The sequence below is a fragment of the Lynx canadensis genome, chromosome B1 (genome assembly GCF_007474595.2).
Source record: "Lynx canadensis isolate LIC74 chromosome B1, mLynCan4.pri.v2, whole genome shotgun sequence".
Taxonomy (NCBI): Eukaryota; Metazoa; Chordata; class Mammalia; order Carnivora; family Felidae; genus Lynx; species Lynx canadensis.
Genome location: NC_044306.2, coordinates 149,869,057 through 149,892,237, shown reverse-complemented (window position 1 = coordinate 149,892,237; position 23,181 = coordinate 149,869,057). Strand labels below are relative to the sequence as shown.

Genomic DNA, 23,181 nt, shown 5'->3' with positions numbered 1-23,181 from the left:
AAATGGATAGGGACAGTCATATTTATGGTAGAAAAATACAGAAAGACATTATGGTCATAAACTTCTCAATATTATTTTCATATCCACACTTGCAATTCTTTTCTCTAGAAAATTACTCATTTTTCATAAAGAAGTGCAATGTTTAACTTATTAACTATCATATCCTCTGTAATAGCACAATTATTCTCCAAAACTTCATGTTTTCTCTAAAAATATTTGTTGAATAAATGAGTGAATTAAATCAACATTGAATGAAGTTTCATATTTCTAGTCATTGTTAATTAGCACATATAATTTATACAAATGTAATTATACTTATATAAATGTAGTTATATGTAACTATTTTTTCCCCTAAACTGAAGGTTGATGGCGGATGAGGAAGAGGGGAAAGTGGGTGATGGGCACTGAGGAGGGCACTTGTTGGGATGAGCACTTGGTGTAGTATGTAAGCCAATTTGATAATAAATTATATTAAAAAAATTCTAAGTCAAATGTAAGAGGAGACTATTATAGAAATAAAAATATATATGCACTGTTAACATGTAGTTTATGTATATAGTTATATATAAACATTTGTTTTTTCATGTATCTTATGATTTTATTTTTTATTTTTTATTAAAAATTTTTTTATGTTTATTTGTTTTTGAGAGAGAGAGACAGAGCATGAGTAGGTGAGGCGCAGAGAGAGAAGGAGACACAGAAACCAAAGCAGGCTCCAGTCTCTGAGCCATCAGCACAAAACCTGATGTGGGGCTTGAACTCACGAGCAGTGAGATAATGACCTGAACTGAAGTTGAACACTCAACGGACTGAGGCATCCAGGCGCCCCTCATGTATCTTCTGATTTTATGTCCCCACAAAATAACATTAAGTACATACATATGGCTTTCTTACTCATTTTACTAAGATGAATATGTCTGCATCATGGAGTTGTTTTAAGTACTACAGAAATGTGTATAAATCACCTCACAAATACTTGGGAAAAGTTTACTCAGTAAGTTCAAGGATGTAGAATTTTTAGTATCTGCTCATTTTACTGAGCTTCTATTAATTCTAATAGTTATTTGATTAAATAAGTTTAGACCTTCAGGTAAACAATTGTATCTGTAAAATTGATTACATTGGTGTCCTTCTCAGTGATAACTCATGCGTGTCTTAAAAGTTAGTGCATTGTAAAAGTTTCCCTGGTTTTGCATCATGTATCAATGAGAATGCTTAAATAATTTCACAATTATTCTTTCCCTCCTTCTTGAAACAACATCCTCTCCTGGTTTCCCTAACAATACAATCTCCAGTTTTACTCCTGATAGCTAGTCATTCTTTCTTATTCTCACTTTATAACTTCTGTTTCTTTGTCTCTGTTCTGAATGGTGGCCCTGGAATGCTCTAATTATTCTTTATTTATATTCCCAGACTTATTATCCTCAATTTTCTTTTCTACTTTTGGCTCTCAGGAAGCTCACATCTGTGCACTGTATCATGTGAGTTCCTCTGCCTTGTCACTTCTGGTTCAGACAATGGTAGAAGAGAGCAATTGTAGTTTTTTTGCTGTTTCTTCCTTGGTTTGGGACCTTGTCTTCAGCAATTGGTTTGTCCTTCCATTACTACATCTCTTGTCATTGGTTTCTTCCTACACAGTTCTTATTCTCACTAGTCTCTGGAAATATTACCGCTTTCTTTTATGCCTTAGCCTAATGGGTTAGTAATGGCTTGAACTGTTGTTAGTCTGGGGGCCTCACCATTCCTTTTAGTATCCTTCACACTGTCCAGATATTTGCTAAGTATTCTTTTCATTGAAGTGATCCTGTTTGAAACATCTTAGGTGACTTTTGTCATCTGCATGGAAATTGAGTAATTAAATCTGAATAAAGTGGGCAGAAGATCTGAATAGACATATCTCCAAAGAAGACATACAGGTGGCCAATGTGTATATGAAAAGATGCTCAACATAACTAATCATTAGGGAAATGCAAATCAAAACCACAATGAGACATCACCTCACATCTGTTGTTAGAGTGGCCATTATAAAAGAAAGTATTGGTGACGATATGGAGATATCAGAATCATTGTGCACGGTTATAATATAAATGTAAGTAATGTAACACATATGGAAGGTAAAATGATGCATCCACTATTGAAAACAGTATGGATATTACTAAAAAAATTAAAAATTATTTTTCTATGATACAGCAAGTCCTTTTCTGGATACTTCTCCAAAAGAATTAAAATCAGTATCTCAAAGAGATATCTGTACTCCCTGGTTAATTGTAGCATTATTCACAATAGCTCAGACGTGGAAGTAACATAAATGTCTACCCATAGATGAATGGCTAAAGAAAATGTGGTATAAACATAAAATAGAATATTAATCAGCATTAAAAAAAGAAGGAAATCCTGTCATATGCTACAACATGGAAGAAACTTGAGGCCAGTATGCTAAGTGAAATAAGCCAGGCATGGAAGGAAAAATACTGCATGATTCCACTTATACGAGGTGTCTAAAGTAAACAAACTTATTGAAGCAGAAGGTAGAATGGTAGATGCCAGAGGCTACAGGGGTGGGTCAACAGGAGTTGCTGCTCAAGAAGCAAAACATTTCAGTTATGCAAGATGAATGATCTCTAGCGATCTTTTGTACAAACACTGGGCTTATGCTTTAATAACACTGTACCATATACTTAAAATTTTGGTAAGAGGGTAGATCTCATGTGTTGCTTTGTTTACCACAATAATAAAGAAAATCCAAGGGTAACTACTATGCCAGTACCAGATAGCAATGTTAAATAAACTTTTGACAACCCCCAAAAAAGAGAATCTTAGGATTTTGAAGCAAAAATATGATCCATTTTCATGATATCTCTTTCCTATAGGAAAAAAAAAAAACATCTCCTGGCTTATTACTGAGCTCTGGCTGAGATGAGACACTTGACCATGGGCACCAAGTGACTATGCTACTTGTGATGACCTATGTTGTGGTAGCAAGAAAAATGTGACTGAACGTTAGCAGCAACATAATACAATTAAATAGATATAGTATATATGAGAACAGGCCAAAGCAGGCCCAGAAAAACAAGTAAATTTTCTCTGCAGGTGGCTTAGACTCTCATGGAACTTAATGAATATTTTTAAAAAAATTTGTCAATCCTCACTTTCAGAATCACAAAGGAATTACCCTTTGAAAATAGGGAAAACATTCTCAGGGCTAATTTATGTATGAGTATACATGATATTCTCCCAGCAGCAGGAAGTAGCCATTGTTACAGCTCCACTGAAAGGTGTCTCTGAAAGATAGTGGTGAAAACAAAATTTTCCCCATGTGTAAAATATCAAGCAGTATATCTAGGTAACTCTGTTTTTATGGGGAAAAGGTGCTTTACAACTCTATAGATTCATAGGCAAAGACTAATGGATTGAGTGGTTTGTCAAAGACAGGAATAATTACAGAGAAGATTAAAGGCAAGAAGATCTGAGGGTAGAGGTTTGTGAATAAACCTCTTGGAGCTTGCATAGATTATGAAGATACTTATATTCTGTAAAAATTCCCTTCAGAAGTCATGTGCTATAGACAACGGTCTCAATAATAAGGTGGTTTGGATGAGCAGTCCTGTCCTGTTGGAGTCTTTTTCCAGACAGTCCAGAATTTTATCATGAAGCTCATGCACAAAGCAGTGAAGACTGGGATGAAACTATGTATGAATGCACAGCAAGGAGTTCACCTCACCAAGGCTCATCTGGCTGTGCCAGCTGTTACATGCTCAATCTGTTATTAGCAAATATGTCCCCACCTCCTTCCCAATATGGTAAACTGCCTAGGGCTCTAGCTAGCTAGAAAGTAGAAAAATTGGTCACCTTCCACTGAAAGGATGAACCATTTTATTCTTCATAGAAATAGTTATAATTTCAAGGTAACAGATTTCCCCTTCACCTTATCTGTAGTATTTCTGCCAGATCACAAACTATGCACATGAGGCCTTAGTAAAAATGTTGGTTTTGATATCAACATTGTGTATGACCAGGAAACATATTTACAGCCAAGGAAATGCAGCAAAATCTAATATTCATGGAATTTGCTGATTTTACCAAATTCCCCCTTAGCTAATGAAAGATTTTCAGGGTTTTAGCTGGGAGACAATATCCTATGTATTTTAGTTTCTGTCTCAAAGGATGCAATGTATGCTTCAAATCAGAGTCTTATATAAAAAATCTTCTGTATTTTAGTTTGAATACATGGGTTCAGATCTCAAGGGGTTGAAAATGGTAATGAGTCCCCTACAAGTATGCGTCACCATTTTCCTTAGACAAGTTTGTTTTCCATTATTACAACTTGAAGTCAGGCAGTTGGAGGTTGCATTTCTCAAAAGAGGAATGATATGGCCATGATTTACTTAGATTATAAACCATGAATGTTTCTTGATTATTTTGAGCTCCTCTGCTTCAGAATTCAGTCAGAGATTGTGTTACTCTCTTGGCTGTAGTCATGGTAATTAAGCTGCTGACGTTTATTTGCTGTGGATGAAGTTTTGGATCACCCTATCAGGTAAAGAACCCTAACTAGAGGAGATGCTGTCAGAGGATAAGGGGAACATGTAATGCTTATGAACAAAATAAGTAAAAGTATTAAGTGCAGCCTCTTGAGTATCTCTAAGTTCTGAGAATGTAAGGGCTGTGGAACAGTGCTCTGATAGGACTTGGTTTCTGCTTGTTAGGGATGAGAATTTCCTCATTTGAATAGTTCTACAAACAACCGCTCAGGAAAGTTCATTTTCAGTGGGTATGTATGTATGTATGTATAAATGTATGTATGTGCGTATGTATTATTTTTATTTAATTGTTTGTTTATTATCCAAATACATGTTGCAGTTAGACAGCTAACTAACAGGAATTTTTGCCAGCTGCCTTCTGATGTTCAGGCAAAGGAAGAAACCTGAAGATAACCAGTAGGAGGGGAGAAAGGAGGTGAGCAGTGGCTATTGAACAGAAACAAATCTCTATGTGGTAGGTGGCCAGTCTCTGAAACCAAATGGGTGTCTGAACATGGGTAGTGCTCAACACCATGAATAGCTAGCCAACCTCTCATTGGACCTTAAGTCATTTACTGCAATCCAATAGCAGAAAGTGAACTGGGCATAGAACAAACAAAAGCAGCTCTTCTGGGAACATAATCAAATTGTAAAATTAAAAACACATCAACATGAATCAACTACTAAAATGTTAACATTTAACAAACACATTTTCAGCCTTCACAAAAAATTTCTTAAGAATTTATTTGCATTTCCAGTCATGTACATATTCAAAAAGAAATTCTTATATGTTCACGTATCATATATCATTCAGTTATTTTAAAATTGGACGTCGTTTTCAAAATGCCACATTGAAATGACAACAGATTTCAAAATTTTCAGTAAGCCAATGGATGTTATTTATTGCCTCAACTATACAGCTAATACTGGAATTAAAACTTTAATTAGAACATGTCATTAAGTTTATAAAGGGTAAAGAAAGTGCAGTCTTTAATCTATTTGCTAAATTAATGCAAAGCTGATTCAAATATGATCTTTGCATGATAACTATTTACTATAGCATGCCCTTAGTCATGTAGACCTGCTAATACCATACGTCCTTGGCATAATGCTTAATTAATAAATTTAAATTTGTAGAAGACAAAGACTGAAAAATGATACAATGATCTTATATTCCAAGTAAATATTTGTTTTTGCTAGAAAACTGAACAAATTTGATTATAAAGAGTGATTATAGATTATGTGCATTAGTCATTTTTCAATATACTAAATTGGCATTTAACTTTATCAATTGTACTGTTAATTAAACATTTCATAAAAGTACTAAAGTCTTTTCTGTATTTCTTAGTTATTTCTTCCATAAATGATCTCTTCATCTTTAACGTTGCTGACATTCTCTGTCCCTGAGAGCAAATAATGACCCACTTAATCTCTTTTGTTTGAGGGAAGTCCCCAGACCCTTGCATTAGAGTCCACACAAGAGTACTGGTGGATTACAGGCTGGAACATAGGCCATGATTATCTGTGTGTTCAGTGGGAATTTGTAGACTTTCCCTAGAATGATACATTATTACAGTTATCAATATAGGCTCTGACTCCAGTCGCTTTGGGCTAGCAGAAGGGCTTATTTTTATGCAAAAATAAATAATTACTCTTATTATAGCATACGAATCTTTTATGGTGGTTCCTTGATTTGTATATTCTAGGGGAACTTGTGAAGTTTAGTCTTCTATGTTCCCTACATCCATCACATTCAGCTCATAGTTTGTGTGTTCCTGAGGATTCAGCATGTTGTCAGCCAGCACGTTCCTAAGGTTAAGCATACTGAAAAATAGTGATATTTTGAATAGGGTATACATAAAATTGTTAGTGTCCCTGTGTCAGGAAAATGAGAAGAAGAGGGTAAAGGCACCTGGGAAAAGACAAAAGAAGACTGGGACGTGTTTACTAGCTAATGATCCTGTTGAATTCTAGGCTTTATCTCTAAGCTAAGGTAGAGGAAAGGGAATTTTGAAAACAGGATGGAGATAATGTGTTTTCATTAAGGTCACTGTGGCTAGAATGAACAGGATTGCCCATTAAGGCCTTTGCCAAACTTAGAAAGATCTATTCCCTCTTTTTCTTCTTTCCTGTTTTACCAAGTTTTTGGCAAGAAAACAAACAACATTTTGTGACCAAAAAGATAGCAGTTGCTGCACAGACCAGCAGGAAACCAATCACATCGAAAGAATGGTACTGGAACCAGGTGAGGTCATGGGCAGCTGGACGCAGGTGCTTGGCTCCTTTGTGACGCATGACAAACTCTATCCAGAAGACTGCTCGATCTAGGGGCTTTACAGGTTGATCATGTTGAATCCTTGATAACCTTGTAGCATTCTCTTTATAACTGGTAGGCAAAAATAGACAAATGAGAAATTACATAGAAATTAGAAAAAGGTTTTCTTCTCATTATAGGCAATATGTCATGCGTGTTATATGTTAATTAAGCCAAAGGCCATAGATACCTTGAGAAAAAATTCATTCTTTGTGAGACATTAACTTTGTTGATTGTATAGAATCTTAAAAGAGGTGTTAAGAGAGGATGTAGAAGAAATATATTCTTAACAGAATGCGGTGAAATGCAAACATAAGAGATGGAATAAATTTGTTACAAAAGTATAGCCTAATTTTTCCAAGGAGCAATTTTGGTCTTGTGTAAAGTATAGTTTCCAGGACCGTTCCAAAACCAAGACTGTGAATAACCCAATATTGTGGGAAAATATCCATAAGAAGTTCCATAAGCATGGTCTCTAATCTCTGGCTAGTTCATGACGATAGACAAGTAACTGATAATTAACATAAGTAAACCATTTCTTCGGTGTCTAAGACCTTGACTCTGATAATTCCTCTGCTGCACGCACTTGTGTTTTTGTAATGCGAAACACAGTGTCTATATAGGCAATATCAAGATTGGGTAAAGATAATAGGGTAATTTTGGAAGTATCAAGGACATGAACTTTGAGTTTTTCAGATAAATAGAAATATCTCGTTAGAATTATTGCCCCTAATCAATGTGACATCACTGTAGCAATAGTTATATAGAGTTTTAACAACTCTAATCTCTCAAACAACAATGGGAATAAGTATGTATTTGAAAGGCAAGTAATGTCTTCACTGGACATTTCTTGGCTGGTGAGCCAGAATTAGTATATTTTATTTTGGTTTTGTGTTAGAAATAAAAGTTCCAAATGGAGACATGAAGCTAAGGGAAGGTTGGTGAAATGCGAAGAGATGTCCTGATGTGAGTTGGACATTTGGGATTGGAAAAGGAGGAATGTGATCATCAATCACCAGTGAACATGGTATGCTAGATCCAGTAGCAGGGGGTAATTTACTTGTATTCTTTTTTGGTGTGCAGGGAGAAAGGATAGTCATACTATTTCAATTGGATTGTAATATAGGTAGGGTTAAGTAGTATTTCACATAGCTCATCCTAAAACATTTCAGGCAAACTGTGGTGGCAATAAATGCCTATTTTTCCAAATCATATTTTTGTTCAAGGTTTTCTCCATTTATAGACAGAGATTTAAAATCTGAAATACATATATACTAGATAGATAAACTTGCATTTGTAAAATATACTTTCCTATCAATGTGAAAAGAAAGACCTTTGCTCATACTTAAAATGATCATTTAATATTTTATTATACACTAATGTTATATGACTGTTATCTCAAAACACTCAATTAATTAAAATTACTATAGTTTATGTATTTAAGTGTAATCTTTTGTGTTCCTTAATTCCTTTATGGATTAAGAAAAATGGAAACTAAATATATCCATATATACACTCTACAGTAAACCCTTTTGTTCCCAGATAATTTCAGAATTAGAATTAGGTTTAGAGTTAATGGTAAGATATTTCAAAAGAAATAATTTTAGGTATTTTACTGGAAAATTCTGATTACTTATGTTTCTATCTTTTGCGTCAATAGTTTCCAAATTTACAATAAAATTTACTGGCATTCTATGCAATAAAGTAGAGTTTTAAAAAATTACAGAACTGACTTACTCTGATATTTAGTAAAAGGAACCACATTGTCAGCAATTAACAACCCAGCAAGTCTAATGCATTAGACATCGAGATCATCATTTATGAGAAACAGAAGATCATAGTAAGCCTTGATGAAGCTCTTAACCCTAGATCCAGATCCTGAATTGATGATACCAAGACTATTTTGAAAATTAAGACTTAAAATGCATTTAATAAAAATCATTTGATTGGAATGTGTGTGAGAGGGGAAAATGAACTACTAGCACTGACTTTTTAAGTTGGATATAAAGCAAACATTGAGTGTTCTCCCGCTTGGGAATCAATACCTTGACCCCTTTGTCTAAAAAATCCTGCAAGTAGGGCTTTGAATAGATGGTTTTACATAGATTAGTTCCACCAAAAAAAAAAAAAAAAAAAAAAGCTGCACAACATTGCCTTTGAGTTTACCTTCTCCTCTACCTCCTGAATTTCAGATTTCAGTAATATAAACAGAATGTGATAACTATCCTTTGAGTTTTGCCTCTGAATAAAATAATGGAGTCTCAGATAACCTGGAAACAAGTTTAAATACAAGACACCTGTACAAATTCAGAACAAACACTGAGAGAGCTAGATGAAAAAATATACAATATTGGGGGGAAACATAAAAATGATGGACTCAGAATGTAGTTAGGCATAATACATATCTTAAGGAGAGTTGAATTTTAATAAGAATGCAATGGTGATCAACAAAAGATTAAAAAATCAAGTTATAAAACAAAAAACAGTGATAAAGGATAGAAATAGGCAGTTTGAATGGTTAAAATACCTCCTTAAAGGATTAATAATGAAATTAGAAACAGTAATTTTTTAATGGCAAAAAGTAAATTTACTAATTATGGATTGTTTGAGGAAATCTCAATGAGTTAAGAAAAGTAAAAAATATTAGGACACTTAGAAAATAACACAGAAGCAAAACAATCCAAAATATTTTAACATAGAGGACATTGAACTTTGATGTCTCTGAAATAGAGAGAAAAAAAATGGAACAAACATTCTAATAAATAACAAACAAAAAAATTTTCTGAGAAGAAAAAAAAATAAATATTTTTTATTCTAGATTAACAGTATTGAAAGGACATACCATAACCCAGGAAAAGTGTAGACAATAACGGATAAAGATACATCATTAACTAGGTTTCTGAATTTAGAAAAAAAGATGATTTTTTTTCCAAACTGAAAAAGAAACAACCAAAAATAATCAGACAAGCCTCAAGTTCTTAGAGAAGGAGTTAAAGCCAGAATACCATGAGTAATATTTACACAGTTCTGAAGAAAAGAGAGAGCTAAATATATTATATTCAGAGAGGTGTCATTCTTATATCAAGGCATTCAGCAAATAAGGCTAAACATGTTCTGAGGGAATTCATACAATATATTCAGTTAAGAATGAATCCAAAATATTTTGGAGTAAAAAAATCTCTGAATCAATGGCAAATCCAGATTCCCTTAAGATACAGCCAAAAGAGTAAATATGAGGAAAATAAGTGGCATACATATTGACATGTTAAAAAAGAATTTGGAGGTGGGGGAGAGAGAGAGGGAGATCACGAGTGGGGGGACATGCAGGGCCCAACATAGGGCTTGATCCCAGGATTGTGACATCATGACCTGAGTTGAAATCAAGAATCACCTGCTTAACTGACTGAGCCACTCAGGCACGCCAACAAATTAAAATTTTAAGTAATACATATTAGAGATTATTTCTATAGCAGGAGTTCAACTATTGCTAAAATTAAAAATAAATAGTTAAAAATAAAGACAAAACTGAGTTCATGTATTAATTCTTAATCTTGGTGAGATCTTTCAGGGAAAAAAACCCATAATGATATATACCTGAAGTTCAATATAGTTTATTGATTTATTGTAATTAATCTTTACCTAAATCAGATAAAATACAAAATTTTGTTTAAAAATCAACACATAGTAATAGCCAATATTTATAAAATTATTGCCTACTCTATATTTCTCCTCCCTGTGTATATTCATAAACTGCAGAATGGTATATAGTCAGCGTTAATGATGGGTATTTTTGAATGACAGTGTTAATTATTACTTCCAATTTTGTACTTACTGAATGGTTATACTATTTAAATAAGCATATATATGTGTGTCTATACATATAAGCAGATTATTAAAAAATATCTGGGAGTTTATGTCATCATGGAAATTATTGATTTTGAAATTACATTGATAAAATATTTGAAGTATTAGTCTTTTTTTGCAATTTCAGCAAATTACTCCAGTGTATGGGAAATGAAATAATAGAGTGGTTCTTATATTGATAATTTTATGATTGCTATTTGAAAATACGTCAGTTAAAAGGCATGAGACATTGGACGTTTTTCCAGGAGTGATGGGCAGTATAAACAATGGTAAGCCTTTAAAAGCAGTAGTACTTACGAAGGTTCATTAATGACTGTTCTCAAGGCATTGAGCAGATCTTCACTTGTCATTGTGTTTATGTTCACCTCCACAGCTGCTCCTTTGGCCTTCATGTGAGCGATATTATCAGGCTGATCAGCAAACATGGGAACTCCCACCATAGGAACCCCATGATAAATAGCTTCATAGATCCCATTGGTTCCACCATGAGTGATAAAAGCTTTTGTTTTGGGATGACCTAGGTCGGAAATTGGGTGAGAAGTGGGTGAGGATTTCATTAAGACAGGTTAACAGAGTTTCAGGAAGAGACAGGGAAAAAACTAAGGGTAAGTCAATGAAGAAAGCAGCATTTTCCACAAAAGCTGAGCACATGGGCTATTTCTATGCACATAGAAAATGATCCCTGGAAAGGAGGAATTAGTTCCCTCTGCATTGTGCAGAAAGATTTGCTTGAGGAAGTAACACCTGAACTGAGATTGAAACTTGAAGAATAATGAGAATCTGAATTGAAGATGCTCTTTTGTGAACCGAAGAAAGCATTGAATCTATAAAATCTACAGCCAATTCTCAAATTATTTCTGCTTTGAAAGTGTAAGTAAAATGTAACATTTTATTATTTTTTCTAGCTTTAGTTTTTAATTTATTTTTTAAATTTTATTTTAAATTCCGGTATGGTTAACATACAGTGTTCTATTAGTTTCAGGTATACAACACAGTGATTCAGTAATTCCATATTTCACCCAGTGCTCATCACCATAACAGCACACCTTAATCCCCAGCATTTGTTTGATCTACCCCTCCCCCACCTCCCCTCTGGTAACCATCCATTTGTTCTCTGTAGTTAAGTCTGTTTCTTGCATTGTCTCTCTTTTATTTTTTCTATGCTCATTTCTTTTGTTGCTGTTTCTTAAATTCCTCATATGAGTGAAATTGTATGGCATTTGTCTTTCTCTGACTCAGTTCTCTTAGCATTACACTCTCTTGATCCATCCATGTCTTTGCATATGGCAAGATTTAATTCTTTTTTATGGCTAAATAATATTCCATTGTGTAAATATACCACATCTTCATCCATTCATCCATCGGTTACACTTGGGCTGCTTCCATACCTTGGCTACTGTAAATAATGCTGCTATAGATATAGGGGTGCATGTATCCCTTTTATTATTGTTTTTATATTCTTTGGGTAAATGGCCAGTAGTGTGATTACCGAATCATATGGCAGGTCTATTTTTTTTTTTTTTTTTTTGAGGAACCTCCATAGTGTTTTCCAGAGTGTCTGCACCAGTTTGCATTTTCACTAACAATGCAAGAGAGTACCTTTTCCTCCACACCCTTGCCAACACTTGTTGTTTCTTGTGTTTTTCATTTTAGCCTAAAATGTGACATTTTCAATTACATACTTATTGAATTTGTTTGTTGTTAAACAGTCACTTTACTTGTCCATTTCCAATTGTACAGCTTTTTTTCTCTTCAGTCTTACCAAGAAGATCATTCTGGGGTATCCAATCATAGAGCCGAGTATTGGCTCCTAATGTGGCTGGTTTCTTTCCTTTGTATCTCCATAAAACCTGTGGAAGACGGTACTTTAATTTTGCAAGTGAAAACACAGAATGAAGTCATCTTAAGGCTAGAGAGTTATTTATAAGTCATGTAGCCCACCACTACTTTATGTGATAGTGAGAAAAGTGGACATAAGGGATAGTTTGCAAACATGGAGATATAGTGGGACTGTTTACATCAACGTTGTCAAAAAGGGCTTGTGCTAATAGTCTATTAAATATAGTTTTATCATTTTTATATTTGTCACTCAAAGTATTGAGGTGTGAGATTGTAAGTGAAGAGAGAGAAAAGAAAAGACTAATTTAATCAACCAGAGTGTGGAGGTTCTAAAAAACATTAAAATAAACATGAATACTGTGTAAATTTATTTATGTCATAAGGCCATCCTAACTCTCATGTTTCAAATGCAATGTTTTCCAGAAATATAATTAGCTTTAAAATTGTATTGTCTGGTTTTTGAATGATAGTCTTTCCTTCTTTCCTTCTTCCTTCTCTCCCTCCATCTGCCTCTTTTTCTTTCTCCATTCTTCTGTCTTTCCTTCCTTCCTTCCTTCCTTCCTTCCTTCCTTCCTTCCTTCCTTCCTTTTTTCCTTCCTTCCTTCCTTCCTTCCTTCCTTCCTTCCTTCCTCCTTCCTTCCTTCTTGCCTGCCTGCCTGCCTGCCTTTCTCTCTGCCTTGTTCTCCTTCTTTCTGAAGTTGAAGGGAGGAGGAAACAGAGGTTTGCCTTCTGTAATTATTTAATAAAGTATCTTCTTGGGATGTTAACCTTTTGTTACATACTTTTAGGGGTGAGCTCTGTATGACTAAGTTCAGATTGAATATAAGTAAGTGGCACACTGTTTAAGTTTTTATTTTATTCAACAATTCTATGACTCACTTAGTGCTCATCACAAGTGAATTCCTTAATGCCCATCACCTATTTAACCCATCCCCCCCAAACTCCTCCCTTCTGGTAACCATCAGTTTGTTCTCTATAACTAAGAGTCTGTTTCTTGGTTTGTCTGTCTCTCTTTTCTCCCCCTATGCTCATTTGTTTCTTAAATTCCGCATATAAGTGAAATCATATGGCATTTGTCTTTGACTTATTTTGCTAAGCATTATACTCTATAGCTCCACCCATGTCTTTGCAAATGGAAAGATTTCACTTTTTTTTTTTTTGGCTGAATAGTATTCTACTGTGTATCTATACCATATCTTCTTTATCCATTCATCAGTTGATGGACGTTTGTGCCCTTTCCATAATTTGACTATTGTTGATGGTGCTGCCATAACATCAGGTGCATGTATCCCTTTGAATCAGTAGTATTGTATTCTTTGGGTCAATCTCTAGCAGTGAAATTGCTGGATCATAGGGTAGTTCTATTTTTAACTATTTGAGGAACCTCTATATTGTTTTCCACAGGGGCTGTACCAGTTTGCATTCCCAACAGTGCAAGAGAGTTCCTTTTTCTCCCCATTCTCAGATGGCACAATTTTAGCAGAAAAGCTTAGAAATAAAAATTCAAAGGTTTAACAGGCCTCATTAGTGCACTCACGGTTATAGAGTTTTATATAGTTTAACTAATATGCCAATATAATGAATTCTAGGGTATTTAATGAACAGGAGTATATAAAGAGTAGAAATCTCGAACTATAATGATAACACAAAGTTAATTGAGTATCACAAATCATAAAATACATACTGTTTGATAATAATACTAGGATTTTTAATTGTGTTTAACTGTAGAAATTTCAGTTTAGAAAGATGAAGCTTCTATTTCTAAACCAACTAGATCATGATAAAATCTTAATAAAACTTAGAGATATAAAGTATATCCTTGAGTATGATTCTTGTCTACTTTATGTAGAACCTCTCTCCTTTCCTGGACCTTGGAGTTAACATTCTTGAGAATTTGAGGAGTACTCAGTGCAGGTCCTAAGATTTCAAAAGGTTATTGGGATCTTAACATTTTAATCTCTATTTCATTGAAAATAAATGATACTATAAAAAGATGTATTTCCATAGCAATGCAAAAGTTTATTAAACAAGTGATCAAATGTGCCCCAATACACCGTTTTAATATTTTGAGAAAATTTTACTTACAGATGGTACTAGTTATGCTCAGTGTTTCAACTTTGATCTAGAAAGAGAACTGTTAGCCACACTTTCTCTCCAATTGGCAGAGTTGCTATGCACCAGGATCCAATGTTGTACTAACCTTTTGTGGAATCTGGGCCAGGGCTGAGGCAATGAGATTGGCTTTCTCATCTGAGAGGTTTCTGACCATTGACCCCAGAGAAAACACCACAATACCATCTTCACCTGAACTTTGGACAAATTCTTCCATTTCCTACAGAGACAAAATTATTTTCATTGCAAATATGCAGGATCATAGGGGGAGAAAAGTTTTCTCATTTATACATGACATGTGTTAAAATTGTACCATGTCAATTTAGATCCAATAAATTATTAAAAAATCAATCTAACTCTCTCTTAGGCATTCAGGATATTTTTCTCATGTTTATTCTTTTCCTGACTAATAGGCCTACAAATGAATTTTTTAGAACTTCCATATATAATTATATGTTTTAAAAGGTAAACTTCTGCTATTGTCCTATCATGATAACATTTATGAGACATTATTTGTCTACCCTCCCACAAGTAGCTGACATGCCCTTAACTTGAGCCTTAGCGCACTGGTAAATATAAATTTCTCGACAAATAAAATTTTCTGGGTCACCACTTACAGTTATGCAGGTTGGGCTCTGCAAAGTCTGGGATTACAGTCTTTTGTATCGTAATTTATGTGAATGTCAACTTCTAGAGATCTGTTATGCATGCCCTGTGCAACTATTGTGGCTTCCCTGTAATATTTCTCAATATATTTATTACAATTATCAATTATATTTATTTCTCAATGTGTTTATCAATTTAAAGGTAGTAAAATTACTAGGGAAAGGATGATGTCATAAATGAAAGTAGATTGCTATTTTAGCTTAGTTAAATGTTAGGAGAATATCTCTGAAGTCCCAGGAATTGGTGTTTTGCCATTTTGATTTACCACCCTAAGGACAGTGATTGAATAAACACACACACACACACACACACACACACACACACACACACGTACATGAAGCCTTACACATCTAGCAGCTGGATTTGGATTCTTGATTTGGCTGTTGTTCATTGGTTTTTTTTTTCTGTGTATACAATGACTGGCATAATTTTTTCATCAGAGATATAAGCTATGATTGGTGTCCATATTGTCCAAATGTTTGTATTAGTAATTGGGCTTGGGATGGAATAATTTTTCCTCCTTTACAAAAACATGTCTGAACTATTTTGTGAAATTTGTGTGTGTGAAAAGTGAGGATGGGAAGATAAGTATAATAGTGTGGTATGGGATTTTATGTAGTGAGCAAGGAATATGTCACATCTCTTTCTGTAACTCTGTTTAGATACTGGTTCATTATCTGCTATAATAACACTCAGTAGAGCTTACCTGCAGCTATAACTTGAGTGGTAAGAAAAGCATATTCAGAATCCTGCCATAAGATTTAAACTTAAATGTGCATTTTACCCTAAATAGAAATTGAGAACTCTCCTAAGAGCACTATTTAACCTGCAATTGCCTCAGAGATCATGTTTGTTTATCTGCAACACGAGCAAATGAGTGTCTGCCTCTTCAATTCTTTCATAAAGACAGTTATTGATAAAGAGACTTAAATACAATATTCTTATCATGTTTTTCTCTTATTCTCTTTTACTTCTCAATATTGTCTTCTTCCAACATTTTGGCTATCAGTATTTATTTGTTGGTGACTTTGGAATGTGGTACACAATTTTCCTTTCTACTTCAGAGAAACCAGGCATCATGGTATTAAAGAACAAATTCAGTGACTGGGTTTCTCAGTTCTATGATTATTTTACCTAATCTGTTCCTAGTGCTCTCTGCTGAAACCCAGACCTCGCATTACCTGAATGATTCTTAGAAATATCCACCTGAAAATTCCTTTGGCTCCTTAAAGTGAATAGGTCTAAACTGAATCCATCCTTGTCATCTCAAAAAAGCTTTTCTGTGAATTATTTTCTGTCTTGGTAAAGGTCACTGTTATCCAAGAATTGCTACCTAATTCCATGTCTTCTGTCAACACTTACTTCTTACTGACCAAAGTCTGTGAAATCTACCTGAGAGTTCTCATGAAGGCATCGTTATCGCTCAAGGAATCATAACTGTCTCACCTCATAACCCCATCACACTTGTTAGGAAGACCAAAGCACTTTCCTGAGGGAATTCCAAGGCTGTAGCTTCCTGTTCCTTCCATACAGTACCCAAACTATAGACACACTGATGTCTTATTTTATTTTAAAGTTTATTTGTTTATTTTGAGACATAGGGAGAGTGCAAGTGGGGAAGGAGCAAAGAGAGAGGGAGAGAGAATCCCAAGCAGGGTCTGCACTGACAGCACAGAGACCGACATGGAGGCTCGATTTCATGAATTGTGAGATCATGAACTGAGCTGAGATCAAGAGTTAGATGCATAACTGACCCAGCCAGCCAGGTGCTCAACACACTGATATTTTAACATGCCACTTGAATCACTTCTTTCTTCAGCTGAAATATCAAAGTGAAGTTCAAAAAGGTAATATAATTCATAAAAGACTCCTATGATTTGTAAAATAGATTTGGAGTAGCAAATAGTATATCTCTGTTATTGAGGCAACACGCTTTAAATAAAGAAATAATAGGATTATATCATACGGTACACAAAACATCCTCCACTGTAATAGACATACCTTAGGTAATGGTTTGGCAGGTTTACAGTGCAACCCTCCTACAAACTCAAAATTAGGTAAGTATGGACGAGGAAATTCAAAATCCCAATATGTCCGGATTAGCCAAATTTCTGCTTTCCCCATAACCTCACATAATGTAGTGGGTCTTCCTGGAGAAAATGAAAAAAAGGTAAGTGAAAGTTATTAGCATATATGTTTTTTAGGATAAAATGTACCACTAATTTTCTGACAAAAAAGGGAAATCTTTGTCGTCTAGCTATCTATCACATCTAGATGTTAAAAGGAAGGGGAAATTAAGATTATAAGGAGAGAGGGAGAAAGAGAAGGAGGGAAGAAAGAAAGTGGGGTGGGGGTTGGAGGAAGGAAGGAAGGAAGGAAGGAAGGAAGGAAGAGAATAAGGGAGGAAAGAGGGAGGGAGGGAGGAAAGGGGGTAAGGAAAAGAAGGATGAGAGGCGAGAAGGAGAGAAGGTAAGAATATATTTGGGTAGGAATAGTAATATGCAAATGAAGTTTCACAACTACAAATTCAATCTAAAATTTAACCACAACTCCATGTACTGATGAACCTAATACTCATTGTTTCTCTCCAGTTAAATGGCAGATGACAGATTAGCCCCAGCATATCAGCACCAAATTCCCTATCAATGGTTTTCTAACTATCTTCCAGCTTGTTATAGTCTCTGATTTACTCCTATTGTTTAAGAATCCTACCAGTATTTGTTTACTTTATCTTCCTCAATAAAATCCCATTATTTTCCACTACAACTGATTTGCCACTATTTTCTTAGTAGGAATTCCCTGATTCATACCCAATACAACCCCCTTTGGAATGTGAAATATACATGTCACCAATATCACACAGTTATTTTAGTGTTATCTTTGAATTATATTTTTTGAAAGGGATATTCTACGTATTAATTTTAGAAGATTTGTAGAGAAGAACGAGTGTTTGCAAATGACCAGGTCAACCAGTTTTAGACACAGGAAACATGTTTTGCCCTAAATAAAGAAAAATTCAGATGAGAAATCTCCTTTTTTAAGGATTATAAGCAAACTTGGTGATCATGTGCAACACAGAATGGATAGACTCTCTTTCTAGTCATTGCTTTGTAGTGCTTGGATTTACATCTGAAGCTACATGGTCAGATGCCTTAATTTAATAATGAAGAGGAATTTCTCAAGGAAACTTAACTTGAAATTGCCAGAGATTGGATGAAAACCCCACCTCACAACCTTCACGTCAATATATTTATGTACTTTAGTTGTCTTATTCCATGTGTGTGACATCCTGTCTTGATTACCAACTCCTTTGGTGAAATTACTGTGTATAATGTATATATCACATTTTAAGAAATACCCAAATTAAAGTATTGACTAAAATTCTATATTTGAGATAGTGGTGCACAGTTACAAATACAAAGGCAATCAAAAGTAAAGGAAATAAGGGGAGGGACCATGATAGCGGAGCAACATGGAAGTTTTTTGCTCTTTTTGTCCATAAAATGTAGCTAGAAATTCAACTCATCCCTGAAATGCAACAACAAACCATCTTGCACACCTATAAGATTGATCTGAGGATCAACCCCACAATCTACATAACTTGAGTCACAGAATTTGGCAGGTATGTGGCACAGAGAGGTGAACTGGGAGAGAGAAGCTGCAGAGTGTAGGGAGCTATTTTTGCTTGTGGAGAGAGGACAGAGACAGAGGGGAGAGTACAGGAAAAGCACTCTCCCTGAACGTAGCTGGAGAGAAAGTGAATGAGTGGAAATACCCATAAGGGACTGAACAAGAAAGGAAGAAAGGAGAAAGGAGAGGCTTTAAATATGATTAGGACTCTATAAACAGGGGAGCACAGATTCTGGAACTCCACAGCTCGATAACTGGTGGAGCTCTGGTGGAAATGGCCAATCCCCAGGATTGAAGGGTCCTCGGACCACATGGGAGAGAGGCAGTTCCCCTGGTGAAAAGACATTTGGTAGAGGTTGTGTGGCCTCCTCACAGGCAAAGGTCTCAGCAGACCCCAGAGAACATCCACGTTTGCTGGTCTTGGAACAAAGACGTTAGAGGGAGGTGAAGCTTTGCACCAGAGGTGTGTTTTGATTTACCATAATCCCTGAGACGCTGCTTCTACATGATCTCATGGACTTTTTCTGGGGCAGGCTGGCACCTGGCCGCAGTCTCTGGCATCTGCAGCAGCACGGTCACACAAATGTTTCTGTGGACTGGCTGATACCTGGCCATTGCTCGGCAAGATACTCCCCCAGATGGTCAGAGCAGGTCAAAGCCATAGGGACCTCAGAAGTGAGGGGTTTAGAAACACATCCTCATCTGAGATTAAATTTTGGAGAGAGGTGCCATCTGGTAGGCTGACAGCTTGATCATGACAGTGTAGAAGTAGGGGGTGGACAGTAGCCAGAGACAAAGGAGGGGTGTTTTATTGCCGGTGGGAGAGACCACAGAGTTCTGTTGCCAGAGACTATGTAGCCAGGTGATACCATTTTTACCTTTTCTATGCATGTGCATACACGTGTACATGTGCCACAAGGATCCACACCAATAAGCTAAGCAGTACCATCTAGTGGAGAACAGAGCCGTTATACCAAGTCCGTCCAACTGTTCCAACTGTGCTCTAGAGGAACACCACCAGTCTCTCTGCCTGCTAGTTTATGGACTATAAAGTGCTTCATAGTTTGACTGTTAGGGCAAACTGGATGTAATTTCAATAATATTTATTCTTTTCTCTGATCCATCTATTCAATTTTTTTCTTTTCTTTTTCTTTTCCTTTCCTTTCTTTTCTTTCCTATTCTTGAATACAGAAAGAGAAAAGGGTTAATTTTATCTTATGCTTTATAAAAAACATTTTTCTTTATTGTTTTCTACTGTATTTTTTAATTTTTTTATTCCATTTTACTTTCCTCATTTCATTTGAATCTATTTTATTATATATATATATTTAAAAATTTTCATACGTTTTCCAACCTTTTTTCCTTTCCTTTTCTTTTCTTTCTTTCTTTTTTTCCCTTTTCTCTTCTTTCCCTTTTTTCTCTATTCTACCAAGCTTCTTTCATCCACAAGACCAAAACACACCTAGGATCTAGAATCCTTCATTTGATTTTTAAATTTTTATTTATTTTATTCTTTTTCTTCCTTCAAAATGATGAAGCAAAGGAATTCACTCTAAAAGAAAGAATAGGAGGAAATGAGAGCCAGGGACTTAATCAAAACAGATATGAACAGGATGTCTGAACCAGAATTTAGAATCATAATTAGAATACTAGCTCGGATTGAAAAAAGTGTAGAATCCCTTTCTGGGGGATAAAAGGGTTAAAATTTAGTCAGGACAAAATAAAAAACATTATAACTGAGCTGTGATCTCAAATGGATGCCATGGTGGCAAGGATGGATAAAACAGAACAGTGAATCAGCAGTATAGGGGACAAACTTATGGAGAAAAATGAACCAGAAAAAAAGAGGGAAACTAAGGCAAAAGAGTGTGATATAAAAGCTACAGAACTCGCTGCCTCATTAAAAAAGGAATAACATCTGAATCATAGGGTTCCCAGAAGGTGAACCGAGAAAAAAAAGGGTACAAGTTTTATATGAGCAAATCATAGTAGAAAACTTTCCTAACCTGGGGAAAGACACAGCATCCAAATCCAGGAAGCACAGAGAACTCCCATTAGATTAGACAAAAAACAACAATCAACAAAGCATATCATAGCGAAATTCACAAAATACACAGGGAAGGAAAGAATCATGAAAGAAGCAAGGGAAAAAAGTCCTTAATCTACAAGGGAAGACAGATCAGTATCATTGCAGACCTATCCACAGAAACTTGGCAGGCCAAGGAGTGGCAGGATATATTTAACATGGTGAATCTGAAAAAATGCAGCCAAGAATTCTTCACCCAGCAAGGCTGTCATTCAAAATAGAAGGAGAGATAAAGAGTTTCCCAGACAAACAAAAACTAAAGGAGTTTGTGACCACTACACCAGCCCTGCAAGAAATTTTAAGGGGGACTCTCTGAGGGAAGAAATGATGAAACAAAACAAAACAAAAAGTCCCAAAGCCTCAAAGACTAGAAAGCACTAGAGAACACCACCAGTGACTCCAACTCTATAGGGTACACAATGGCAATAAATTCATATCTTTCAGTACTGACTCTAAATGTCAATGGACTAAACGCTCCAATCAAAAGACATAGGGTAACAGAAGGATAAGAAAACAAGATCCATCTATATGTTGTTTACAAGATATCCATTTTAGACCTAAAGACACCTTCAGATTGAAAGTAAGGGGATGCAGAACCATCTATCATGCTAATGGTAGCCAAGAGAAAGCCGAAATTGCCATACTTATATCAATCTAAGCTTTAAAATTAAGATGGTAACAAGAGTTGAAGAAGGGTGTTATATCATAGTTAAGAGGTCTATCCACCCAGAATACCTAAAAATTCTAAACATTTGTGCCCCCATGTGTAAACATGCAAATATATAAATCAACTAATCACAAGCATAAAGAAACACATTGACAATAATACCATAATAGTAGGGGACTTCAACACCCACTTACAGATGGAAAGTTCATCTAAGCAGAAAATCAACAAGAAAACAATGGTTTTGAATGACACACTGGACCAGATGGACTTAACAGATATATTCAGAACATTTCATCCTAAAGCAGCAGAATACACATTCTTCTCCAGTGCACGTGGAACGTTCTCCAGAATAGATCATATACTGGGATGAAATCATCCCTCAACAAATACAAAATCGTACCATGTATATTTTCAGACCACAACACTATGAAACTCGAAATCAACCACAAGAAAAAATTTGGAAAGACAACAAATACTTGGAGACTAAAGGACATCCTACTAAAGAAGGAATGGGCTAACCAAGAAGTTAAAGAGGAAATTAAAAAGGACATGGAAGCCAATGAAAATGATAACACCACAGCCCAAAACCTCTGGAACACAGCAAAGGCAGTCATAAGAGGGCTGTATATAGCAATCCAGCCTTCCCAAAGAAGAAAGAAAGGTCACAGATACACAACCTAACTTTACACCTTAAAGAGCTGGAAAAAGAATAACAAAACCCCAACCCGGCAGAAGACAGGAAATAATAAAGATTGGAGCAGAAATCAATGCTATCATAAAAAAATAAATAAAAGAAAGAAAGAAAGAAAAAACAAAAACAAAGTAAAAACAAAAAGCAGTAGAAGAGATCAATGAAACAGGAATTGGTTCTTTGAAAGAATTAACAAAATTGGTAAATGCCTAGTCAGTTTGATCAAAAAGAAAAAGGAAACAACCCAAATAAATAAAATCAAGAATGAAAGAGGAGAGATCACAATCAACACTGCAGAAATACCAACAATAATAAGGGAATATTATGAGCAATCATATACCAATAAGATGGGCAATATGGAAGAAATGGACAAATTCCTAAACACATATAAACTACTAAAACTCAAATAGGAAGAAGTAGAAAATTTGAACAGGCCCATAACCAGGAAGAAAATCAAATTAGTAACCAAAAATCTCCCATAAAACAGGAGTCCAGGGCCGGATGGCTTTCCAGGGGAATTCTACCAAATGTTGAAGGAAGAATTAACACCTATTCTTTTGAAGTTGTTCCAAAAAAAAAAAGAAATGGAATGAAAACTTCCAGACTCATTCTATGAAGCCAACATTACCTTGATTCCAAAATCATACAAAGACTCCAGTAAAAAGGAAACCTACAGACCAATTTCTCTGATGAACATGGATGCAAAAATTCTCAACAAGATATTAGCCAACCAGATCCAACAATACTTTAAAAGAATTATTTATCAGGACCAAATGAGGTTCACGCCTGTGA

General features: G+C 35.2%; 1 protein-coding gene across 5 annotated transcripts in view; it reads right to left on the bottom strand.

Moving 5' to 3' along the window:
* Positions 1-5,302: 5,302 nt before the first annotated feature.
* The window catches only part of LOC115512583 (UDP-glucuronosyltransferase 2A1), a 68,087-nt gene continuing 50,208 nt past the window's right edge, over positions 5,303-23,181 (bottom strand). For 3 of the 5 annotated variants that reach the window (XM_030313749.1, XM_030313748.1, XM_030313747.1), the window contains exons 2-6: positions 17,317-17,465; positions 14,738-14,869; positions 12,461-12,548; positions 10,996-11,215; positions 5,303-6,906 (exon numbers count right to left, since the gene is read on the bottom strand). In XM_030313749.1, coding sequence (XP_030169609.1) covers positions 6,627-6,906; positions 10,996-11,215; positions 12,461-12,548; positions 14,738-14,869; positions 17,317-17,465 — 869 coding nt within the window. In that variant the 3' untranslated portion in view covers positions 5,303-6,626. The remainder of the gene's footprint in view (positions 6,907-10,995; positions 11,216-12,460; positions 12,549-14,737; positions 14,870-17,316; positions 17,466-23,181) is intronic. The other 2 variants (XM_030313750.1, XM_030313746.1) reach the window with 1 other exon arrangement.